Here is a 12,293-nt window from a genome sequence, read left to right as displayed (position 1 = left end):
AAAAAAGAAAGAAAGAAGGTAAATGTACTCAATGCTCTCCTTGTAAAATTTCCAGAGAATTTCTGAGTAAATGCTGAATCATGGCTGAACATTTGATGGTAAGGATCTTCTAATACCCATGTTTTCAACAGCCCTTGAGGAACCCCTTCTTCCAAAAAGGGTTCCCTGTATTGAAACGGTTCTTACAAGAATCCTTAGCCTTTGAAGAATTTTTTATTAATTTTTTTCAAAAAAGGGTTCCTCAGAAGCCCATAGTTCTGGGTAGAACCCTTGCTCTTCATAAAGAACCCATTTGGAACCCTTATTTCTAAGCATGTAAGATCCACACAGATGCAATGCTAACACATATCCACAAACATACAACGTTAATGTATCAAGTATTGTATGACTGATTTTGCAGAGTAACATGAAAAGGGGAAAAAACACCTAGATACAGTATGTGCCTATGTGTTCCGAAGGCAACAAAGCATTATAAAAAGGAATACTTGGGGTTCTAGTTAGAAGAACCCACTTTTATACAAAACACAATATCAGGTTTGATTGTTTGTTTGTTTTTCTACTTAGCACAATTTAAAAACAGTGCAGGTAGGGATTAAAGCCAAGGGGGCTTGTACAAGATTCCGCCCCCTTCAGAAAATGTTATCAAATGAAAACTTCTGGTTGAAACAGTACAAGAGTAAATAAATAAAATACATTATAGACAAAACCAACACTGTAACTAAATGCAGAATTGCGATTTTATCAAATAAAAAATGTGAAAGTTTAGGACAAGATTGACTGCAGTTTCAGTGGATGTGTAGTAGGATATTGATGTGAATATTAATCTCAAAGATATATCCAAGCCATTCCAAACTTTAGGGCCTCTAAATGTAATACTGAGTTGATGTGAACCATCAAACAAACTATAGTATGAGGTTAAATGAGCAGACTGATGTACAGTGTAAGATATTTGATCAGATGTCACCAACAACCAACTAATAAACTAAAATCATCAGCAAATAATAAAGGAAGAAAATTGTTGCCAGACATTGGCAAGTCCCTAATGTAAAAACAAAAAATAATAAAGGGCCCAAGATTGATCCCTGGGCTACCCCAGTGATAATACTAAAAACGTTTGAGACACCATTCAAAATAACAAATTGATCTCTGTTAGCAGGGTAACTAATTAACCACTTGAGGGCAACATTCAAAATTTCATATCTATCTATCAGATTTATAATGAAAATTTTATGATCAACTGGATCAAGTGTTTTGCTTAGATCAAGAAAACCAACAAGGACAAGTCTTTAAATACAAAAATAAAAAGTGACAACAGAGAGCAGGGCTGGATTTAGATGACCTTGAAGAAAACACTTGACGGAGAAACCTTGACAAAGAACCTTGAGCAACCCCAAACACATGGAAGAACTGCTTGCACGAAAGAAAGCTTGTATGGAAAAAATGGAACAGGAAACCTCGACATGCTGATGCTAAGAGACCTTGAGGTATTGACAAAAGTGTCGCTCGTAAACTCCAGCTAGGGCAAGGCACAATTCTATATGATAGAATAGGCATGTATGATAACAGTGACTGTACAAACTGACCACACTATCACATCATCATCATAAGGAACATAGTAACTGCATAACCCATTATCACGTTATCATCATAGAGTACATAGTACCTGCATAAGCATAACACACCCATAACAAGGTGACGGCAACCTGCATAAGCATAATGACTCATAATAAATGACATAGTAACTGCATAAGCATAATGCATCCATGACACTACGACCCTATTATTTAACCAAAAACACGGTCACCTATGACCCAGTGACCCACGCCAAACAACCATCATCATAACACAAATGATATAACCTATAGTTCCTTTGATAAGAATGCATTTGATACCATCAGGGCCTTGAGTGGATTTTTTTTCCTAAAGTTAATAAGCAAAAGCAGAAAGGGGGAAGATGTAGTTTTTATAAGGGTACATGGATTCACATCAGCTTTCTTAGTACTAAATACCAAAGAATGACAAATATTGCCCAAAAAAACAAAAACTCAGCTATTTCTCCTCAGTCACAAAAAGCTCTTTCATTTCCTATCTTGTCAACAGGGACACGAGGTTTACTTTTGATTCAGTAACTGGTTGCTAAGGTTGCTAAGTTGCCTTAATGCTTTTTGAAACTTTAATAAACATATTAGTATATTATGGGGGTTTTTTGGTGACTACTTACAGTGTAATTTTTTTTTGCATTTCTTGTAAATTACATAATAATTGGAAGTAAGGGAAAAAAGAACTGCTCAAACAATTGTAACGGAAATTGTGTGGCTAGTGGTTGACTTCGACTGCTAATAAAGAATTAAATGTTTCACAATTGCACCAAAGGCAGAACTGTTAAAATGTAATGTAGCAGTTTATTATCATGAGATGCCAGGCTTGCGCACTGTGAACACTGCGAGTTGACTGAGACAGATTGGTGACTACATCAAAGACATGAGGATGATATTCACTTTCTAATTTCACGTCTCATCAACAGACATGAACACTTAACCTTCTTGTCAGCAATGGCATATGGGAGATTCATTCTGAATACTGTTAGCAGTTGTTTACAGTATGCAGTACATACAATACTGTTCAGCATTTTTCAACATTTAATGTATATCTCTAAACATATTTATTGTCTGATTATTTTTTATCAATTTTTTTTCCAGTGAGTGGGATATGAAGTCTAAAAATCTATTCCCCACATCTTTTTTTCTCTAGTCAGTGCAAGAAGTGCAATTTGAATAGATGAAACGGATCATCTGCAGCTGGTTTTGTCTCATCTCTGCTTTGGTAATTAGAAGATTGAGAGAATGCAGTGGTGCTGTAATCGTTGGATTAACTGTAGTTACAGGGGAATTAAATAGATTACGCTTTGATTATCTACATTCTTACAAAATATAATGCGACTGTCTTTTTAATGTTGTGGAATTTCGAAATGGGATATTGATTGTGTGATTTTCAACAGGCTAAAGAGTATATTAGACATTCAAGACAGTCAATGCCCACTACCTGAACCCTAAATGCAAAGAAAAGGCAACAACATAATTGCGGAAGGAACTGAATCTTGATATGTTTAATGACAAAATGATCTCTCTTTTTTTCCTGCTGTAGGGAGAGGTCAGTAAATGTGTCGGAGCCTGAGTCTTTGGAGCTGATGGTTTCCAACCTGAAGCCAGAGGAGAGTTATAGCTTCAGAGTCATTGCTTACAATGATGTCGGACCAGGAGAAAGCTCCAGCCGCTTGAGGATCACTACTAAACCAGACCGTAACGCAAAAATATCAATTTATTTTATTTTTTTCATCCTGTGTTTATGTTCTATACATGTATTGTAATTATATTCTGTTTGGTATTGTTGGATGTCACGTTAGTGTGCCAGGTTAAAAAAAAAAATACAACAACATTATGTGAGTTAAGCCTTTTATGAAATTACAAGTCAATTATCACAATTATCTCCTCTTTCTTTTATTTATATAGTCCAGGTACCCAGTAGGATAGCATCACTACATGCTGAAGCCCTGTCGTCAACCTCCATCCAGATAAATTGGGAGGCCCCCAGTGCTCCAAACGGACCAATCTTGGGCTACAGAGTGCTGTGGACAGAAAGCCCTTCAAGCAAGGAACAGGTCACCACCTTACTCTATGCATGCAGCTCACTTCTGAAAACACACCATATTCTATGGTTGCAATTATACAAATACTATTTAGTGTTTGTGTCAGATTTACACCCATCCATCAATGTTCTACTGCTTCCCCATTATTATGCCAAGTCATGCACATATGCACACACAGTTGTTTGTAGGGTGATAACAACCCCAGAGCTTCTCGTACACTAAATCTTAATTAAACTGAGAAAATAATGAATTGGCTCATGATTTTCCAGTATGCACTCTCAAAACATTTGTTTATTCGAACAAATCATTTGGGAACAACAGCACTGCTGCAGCTTCGTCTCATGCTCTGCAAAAAAAAAAGAAGAAGAAGAGAAAATAAGTATACTAAACCACATGTGATCTTCCGCATGGATGTGAATGAGTTGAAAACAATGTGATCAGACAAGCAGCTGTGAACGCTTATCTTCCATTTCACATGTAATGCATGAAGCCGATTCAAATAACACGTAAAACACCTTTGTCCTGTATATAATATGCCTGATTGATCATTTCATTGTGATCCAGAATGATGTTGGGGGCTAACAAGCAAGCAAACTTCTAGATCATGTGAAGCCCACCAATTAAATATTCAATCGATTTAGAAACAAAAATAATCAGTCAGTTTTCCATATATGTTATTTTTGATTAGCAGCTAAAAATGTAAAGTGAAAATTCTACACAGGTTCTGAATAGGAACAGTGCATGCGTAAATCCAGGCGTGTCTTGATTTTCATTCAGGTGCAAGACTCGCTGCGCCTGTTTTGGAATTCATTGGCACCAAATTAATTCAGGTGTGTTCATATCCAGAATGGAGCAAATCACCCTCTTTTTTTTTTTTAAGGTAAAGGTAACGCAAGTTACTGAGTTTTTGCAGATTTGCGAGCCCTCTGGCGAAAAGCGGAATGGAAGCCAGCGACGTGCACGCGCCTAGAGTGCCGAGACGTTAGTTAGTGGTAGTTTTATTGTGCATTGCTTATCATCAATAGACCCTATCGCATTTTTGTGACGACATCTTACTTTTTTAACAAGAAGAAAGCAAGATGTGGGTCCCGTTTCATCCTCTTACACTAGTCACAAAAGTCAGAGCCCTACATCTTGAATTGGTTGCCAATCCATCCCAGGGCACGATTTATTTGCATGATTTACATTGATTTTCTAGTTACAACAATTGACAACATCAGACAGCGACACAATAAAAGTAAACAAATATATATCATGTTTCGTTTGGCCGGGCGTGACTTTTTCCCCTTTCGGTTTTAATGGCTACCATCAGCCATCCTTTCCCATATTTAATTATGTTTACACCTCTGACATACACACTTTAGTATTAATTAGATTGATGCGTTTATGACACGTGATAGATGCATATTTCAATGATGTTAGACTCACTATGACAGTATCTGTTCTGTCACTGAAGTTGCATATTTTATAAGTTATTTCATTCACGGGTGATTTGTATCCACATACTCTATGACCAAGGTGTGATTCATATCTCAAGCTGTTCAAATTCTAGACTTTACTCATTTATCGTCACTGCCAGCCCAAGTGACATATTTTGTTAGAATCATTCAATTCTATTTCATACTGTATTTTGAAAATGCGCCCTGCTATGGCAAATAGCCACCAAAGAAGTCTAATTGCTATATTTGTGTGTGTTCAGAGTGTCGATGTCAATGGACTCAACTACAAGATGGAGGGACTCAATAAATTCACACAGTACACAGTTTCCGTTTTGGCAATCAACCGCTTTGGACCCGGCACTGCCTCGGAGAACATTATTGTCACCACCCAATCAGATGGTGAGTGCTCTACCTCTTCCTTTATCTGCTATTATTGATGAAAAGACAACATTTTAATTTCTATCGGTGAACTAAGCAATCCATGCTGAATTTAAAATTTTGCCATTGAAACCCTAAACACCACATTAAGCTTTTTGTATTAAGCCTAGCTATCTTCGTATGAAGCTTCATGTTTTTAGTGGGTTATTTGGTTGGTTTGCATGTGTGCCTGTGCGTGTGTGTGTGTGTATGTGTGTGTGTGTGGGGGTGGGTGTGTGTGTGTGTGTGTGTGTGTGTGTGTGTGTGTGTGTGCGTGCGTGCGTGCGTGCGTGCGTGCGTGCGTGCGTGCGCACACGCATGTGCATGAACACAAGCTCTTATGCTCTTATGCTGTCAGTCATTTTACTGGGGACCCTGGATTTTTAATTAAGCCCCTCTCAGTGTGACACTCTCATATAGTTCACACACAAACGCACACATGGTTCTCCTCTCTATATGCAAATAATATGTCCTTGCATTATTGTTTTCAACTGGGATTTAAAGTCCTTCATCTTTTTACAAGAGTAACATTTATCTTGACTTCTTACATATTTGCTTACATTTATGGACACTTCAACATGGACCAAAATTGTCTCTTTTGTGTGACTTTTTTTTTGCCTTTTCACCTACCCTTTTTTGTTGACATTTAATCCATTTGGATTTGAAATGCATGAAGATGGTCAAACAATTTTATAGGCTATGTTATTCGAGACTATGAGTTTCTCTTATTTTCAATGAACAAGTGGCAGCAATGAGAATAAGAAATGAAAAATCAACAGTAGAGTGATCGTGATGACTGAAGATGAATAGTAAAATGCGAAAGACTGAAAATATTTAGCTACACGTCAAGCAGCTTTTCAGACACCTGAGCTTTAAAATACGATAGCTCACAGCAAAACATTTTAATAGAGGGTATTGCTACAAGCAGCGCAACATAAGGCATTTATTTTTTTCAGTCAACAAAAAAAGCAGTGCTCTGTTGTCTTTTGGGGACTTATTGATGAAAGTCAATGAGACTGTTGTTCAAATTCAGAACTTGCAAGTCGAATTGCCACCAAAATTAGTTTTTTGGTTCAAGCAAGTAATAAGCCAGTCACCAAATTTTGCTCAGTTATAATATAGGCTATACTGGAGTGATAACAAAAATGTTTTTCACTGATTGTAACACAAAAAAGCACATTAAATTACAGCTCTAAAAAAAAATGAACAACTTATTTATAAACTTCAATTGTCTAGAAGAATGCATGTTATCTTTTAAAGAGCATTTTATGATTGTCACTCTGTTATTATGATGATAACTGCTGAAATATCCTGAATGGAAGCAGAACATATGCAATCATCAGATTTAAAAATTACACACGTTGTTTTTTGTGCCATTCTGTTTTCCTAAATCTATCATTGTGTGTAAATTGATGAATGACATTCAATAACTTTGCACTTTGTAGATTGTAACTTCATGACGTTCAATGAAGATGACATGCATTAGTTTACGGAGATCCTGTCACATCAAACATGGCGGGCATGCTCCCAACCAGAAAAGGACTTGAATTGGAGTCTTTGTATTGATGTCTATGCTTAAATAATTATCACTTTTTAATGGTATAGTTTCAAGATTACACTCTCCATGGTGTTTATTCTATTGCTTTAATGTCTTCTCAATTAAATGCAGAACCAACATCAAGTTAATATTTAACCAGCTATTGGTAAGCTAAAGCTAACCTAGCTATCTTAGCTTCACAGATCACACGGCTTAGCTTACCTGCATCTGACAGATGACAATAAACAAGGTTTTTAAACCTTCAATCTTTCTATTGTTTGTTCCCAGTTTTATTAAAACGATCTTCCTTGAATCTGAATGTATTCCTCTTTTCGTGGCAGTTGCTCAACGAGTTAGCCTCCACTCTTGTACTGGTCGGGGCATTGTGGCCGTCGTTGCAGAAGTTGCCAGATTGGTGTCATGCATGACACAAAATAATAACTTTTCTTTCAAAAACAAAAGGCACACTATATTAAAAAATAACATTCATTTTAATCTAAAAGGATTTTTAAATATAAACAAAATGACTCATGGAATTCAAGTCATACGTACAGTGAAGTCAAATCTCATGAATGCCAAGTCAAAGTCAAGTTGAGTCTTTCATAAGTTTTTGCCAAGCAAGTCGTAAGCCATAACATTAGCAACTTAAGTCATGTGACTCAAGTCCCCCAACTCTGGTACAAGCATATGCCTAGATGATTGTGTTTTAAGGCTAAAATATAGCACTATGTGTATTCACTGTAAAACAGTGAATACACAAAATACACTGCACATAGGTTTATAGGACCAATAGCTCACATGGCATGATTGTTAGGTTGTAATAGATGTTGTAGAATAGTCTCTGATACAGGTAAACAATAGTATAATTGTTCACAAACATGGTTTAAAAAAACTGTGGGAAAAAATCTTTAGCACTTCTGATTATATTGTTTTTGTCCTTGGTTCACAATCAACTGGAAGAATATTTGTATAAAGCATTTTGCAGTAAAACGTTATTGTGCTTAAGTTGGTAGCCTGTAATTGGTATGACTAGAATATCTTCCCGGACATAAATTTGTAGACCCAAGAGGTGACCTGAAGATAATGTTGTCGTAAATAAACTTGCATGCATAGACAGTGAAAGATAATGGAGTCATCTGTCCAGCTGCAGTCGCACGACACAATGATCTGAGACTAAGTGAGCACAGATACTGAGTGGTTGTATTGTGCATCTCCCCATCTGTGGCTCTGTGATAACCATGACTTGTGGCATAATTAGTCTCGCTCACACCCAAGCACACACTTCAACATGCACATCGTCTCCACCCACACACAAGCAATGAGCAGCTGAATCAATAGATAAGCTGTGGACAGTTAATCAGGTAGGTGGTAAGACATTGTACATTCAAACCGTCCATCCATCATCATCTGCTTATGAAGAGGTCGCAGGGGCAGCAGCTTCATAAAGAGGTCCAGACTTCAAGATCACGAAGCGTTCCTAAAGCCAGCCAATAGACATACGACCCAATTTAACACCAAATGGTTGCTGCTAAGGTCATGTTGCGTGTGACTTACTAAGATTGCAATCTCACACTAAGATCCCAAATAGCAGGCACAAAACTGTGTGGTAAATCACTCTTGCAAATTGTGCACATTGTTGGCATCAGGTGAACAAGTGGTGGAGACTGCTTTGTTTAAAAGTTTGTTTTTGCACTTTAAAGCTGCTCTATGGAGGAATTTGCCCAAAAATATCTTTACAATAGCCTTTTTATTTGACCATTCATGACTTAAACATCTTCTAATCAGCAGATTAACACCTTAGGCGTTCACAATTGGTCATTGGCTAATAGTTTTTGGTTTTGAATATCCCAATCTCTGTCTGAAGATGTGACATCATGCGTGCATTGTGTACGTGAAGAAGGGAGAGTGTAGTTTCATTTTTCAGCCACTTGTGGCAGTAGAGATTCAAAATTGTATTTCCTGCATTGAGCATCCATCTATCCTTTTTCTCAACCTCTCATTCCTCACAATGGTCTCGGGGGTGCTGGAGCCTACTCCAGCTGTCTTACGGAAGTAGGCGGGGTACACCCTGAATTGGTTGCCAGCCAATCACAGGGCACACTGAGACACACAACCATTTTCTAGGGAATTTGGGAGAGCAGCGCAAATGCAAAATTAAGTGTGATCATGATGAAATTGGAAGTGATGGTGGAAAACAAGAAAACATATTACCGAATAACAAAAAATACGTCTATCGCTGTGATAATTTTGGTGACGTCGACATTTAAATAAAAGTCAAGTCAACTCAACTCAAGGCAAGTTTATTTGTATAGCGCTAAATCACAAAGGGCTTCACTACTTATTGTGTACAGGTCAGTAAATGACATTTGCCTTATTGCCGCCAAGTGGCAGAAAGTTATATTGTAACTGAGCAACTCATTGACAATTGTAACAGCTCGTGCATGCGGTTGAGTATGATTCGAGTCGGAATTGACGTCATGCGGCCAACAAATTCGGCCTTCAGAGGACCCAGCCTTGTGAATTTGGACACAAGGAGACTGTCATCAGCAAGTTGAAACAGAGACAGGAAGTGAATGATTCATCAAACACCTGAGTTATATATTGCAACTTCAGAAATAAAACATGTACTCCTCTCCTTGTGTACCAATTAAATGTTACCATACTGAATGTGGACAATCTGTGTCAAAATTAAGTATCTTGCTTATGTTGTCATAAAGTGCACCGGAAAGAAAAAAATCACTTCAACTGCACTTCACTTCAACATGCCATTCAATTGTCCACATGCATTTGTGTTTCCATGTTTTATTAACATATGGGTAATTATGTCCTTGAGAAAGGCTGGGGGGAAAAAATGCTTGGAATGTAACACTTTTTATCTCTCCAGGCATCCATTTTTTCTACTACTTCTCCTTATTAGAGTTGTTAGGTGTGGAACGGTTCACAAATTCCACGGTTCGGCTTTCGGTTTTCGGTTTTGTGCTCACGGTTTTCGGTTCAGTTCGTATGTCTTGCGTAAAAAGTGAAAGTGTGTATTATTCACAGCTAATTATTATTATTATTATTATTATTGTATTATCATTTAAATTACCATTTTATTTATGCCAGTAGCATATAGTGGCAGGCATAACAAATAACTGCTCTTCAATTGGATGGCAAAAGGTAAAACCAACCTGTGTGTATCAGTCTGTTGCCATTCATAAGACAGACTAAGTCATGGTTACCTACAAATATACCAGCTTTGTAAGATAAAATAAGATTAAGATACACCTTTATTTTATCCCACGGTAGAGAAATTCACAGCATTTCCAGGAGCAATACGCATCATCACACATCATGTATAAATAATATGTATCACAAAAAATATTTATGTAGCCTATAGTTAAATAAAAACACAGTAGTGAAAATAGATGGCATCATTATCATCACATTTGTTAAATTTGAAATTAAAACATCACATCACACCACATCAATGGTCTACCAAGAGTACAGCTGATTGTAAAGTCTAACAGCAGCGGGTAGGAAGGACCTTCGGTACCTTTCCTTGTTAGAGCGTGGGTGAAGAAGCCTAGCACTAATGGTGCTCTCCATGGCTCGAACAGTCCCGCACAGGGGGTAGGAGGCGTTATCCTGGATAGATGACAGCTTTGTCACCATTCTCCTGTTGCCTACCACCTTTACCGCTACTCGAGATTGGAACCCAGAACAGAGCCCGCCTTCTTCACCAATTTGTTCAGTCTCCTATATATATATATATGTATATATATATATATATATATATATAGTCCAATGTAGGCCAACAAAATAAAATATCCATTCTCATCTCAGTTCTTTCAGTGGTGCCCTGTAAATAAACTTCACTCAGCAATAGCATCGCTCCACACCCACTCATTCCCATTCAAGTCACAGCAGCAATGTTGCCGCACAGCGCATCGCCGCAGTGGATTCATAATTGGACTCATACCCGCAGCCTATGACATTAGAGGCTGGCAAGATTGCAACGAGGATGAAGCCATTAGTTTAAGTACCTATCTGGTATTCCTCTTAAAGGTGTCACAGAATGAGGTTTAATCTTACCGCACTACCTGCTTGACTCTGATAAACCCCTAAACCTGACTTGTATTCGGGTCACAGCACCAACATAACCTCAGAGCACATCACCACGCCAGACTTTTAAGGCACGGCCTCGACACGAGAGACGTACATGCTTGCAAGGAGAATACATCAGGCAATACCCTCTGAGAAAGGTGTTTTTAGTGACACGCTGCTGCAGCTGTCTGGTACAGGGGACATATGATCATATGATACCTGAATAATGATAAATGTGAGATGTCTGTGCAATGCAACTTTGCATTTTTTTTAAATGGGTGAGCAGGGAAATTCTATTTGTTGAATGTGCCCCGAGGCTGCAAAAACAAAACAAAAAACACATTAAGTCAATGGTGCTATAATATTCATTATTTCATGAGAACTTCAGGTCAGTGTTGATGCGTTTAACATGATAATAAGTTAAATTAATCTGTCCTCGACAACTGTTTACCTTTTCTCAACTCAACTTTATTTATAAAGCACTTTAAAACAAGCATTGCTGTATACAAAGTGCTGTACATGGAACAGAAATTGTTTTCATGAAACTATTTGCATGAAACTATTTACATGAAACTATTTACTTGTAACTATTTAGAACTATTTACCTTTCCACTGTTGACCTTTTCTTCATGGAAGATTTCAGTCATCATGAAATGGTTGTAACGGATGTGAGAACTGATTTGAATTGGTTTGCTGAAATTATTTATGGTATACATTACACAATTTGTGAATTTTCAGAAAGCAGGTTATGCTTGTTGTCATGCATTTCACCTCTTCACCACTTTTTGTATTTTTTCCCCTTATGCAGTACCCAGTGCACCTCCCCAGAACATCACCTTAGAGGTTGTGCTTTCCAGGGTAAGATGACATTTCAATTTCAAATATTTGGATAAGCGGTTCAGATGATGGATGGATGGATGGATGGATGGATGGATGGATGGATGGATGGATGGATGCAAGAAATTTTGAAAATACATTCAAATGTACTTACAAATATGTTTAAATGTACTTGTAAGGTAAACGCTAAAATCTATCCCATATTGCCCCAGGGTTTTGACTTAGGGTTAACCGTGCCACTGGGTATGCACATGTGCAAGTCAATACCCCGTGACATTATGGGGGGAAAAAAATGCTAAACGGAAATCATGCATTCCAGACATACATCATA

At 37.6% G+C, this 12,293-nt stretch overlaps 1 protein-coding gene across 2 annotated transcripts in view; it reads left to right on the top strand.

Moving 5' to 3' along the window:
• Positions 1–12,293, top strand: part of dcc (DCC netrin 1 receptor) — a 350,617-nt gene that overhangs the window by 203,918 nt on the left and 134,406 nt on the right. For both annotated transcript variants that reach the window (XM_086097425.1, XM_086097423.1), the window contains exons 9-12: positions 3,145–3,299; positions 3,510–3,658; positions 5,346–5,484; positions 11,934–11,983. In XM_086097425.1, coding sequence (XP_085953551.1) covers positions 3,145–3,299; positions 3,510–3,658; positions 5,346–5,484; positions 11,934–11,983 — 493 coding nt within the window. The remainder of the gene's footprint in view (positions 1–3,144; positions 3,300–3,509; positions 3,659–5,345; positions 5,485–11,933; positions 11,984–12,293) is intronic.

This window comes from Leptonotus elevatus, chromosome 15 (genome assembly GCF_054856555.1).
Source record: "Leptonotus elevatus isolate MCC_2025b chromosome 15, RoL_Lele_1.0, whole genome shotgun sequence".
In the NCBI taxonomy this organism is placed as follows: domain Eukaryota; kingdom Metazoa; phylum Chordata; class Actinopteri; order Syngnathiformes; family Syngnathidae; genus Leptonotus; species Leptonotus elevatus.
This window is presented reverse-complemented; position numbering and strand designations above follow the sequence as displayed.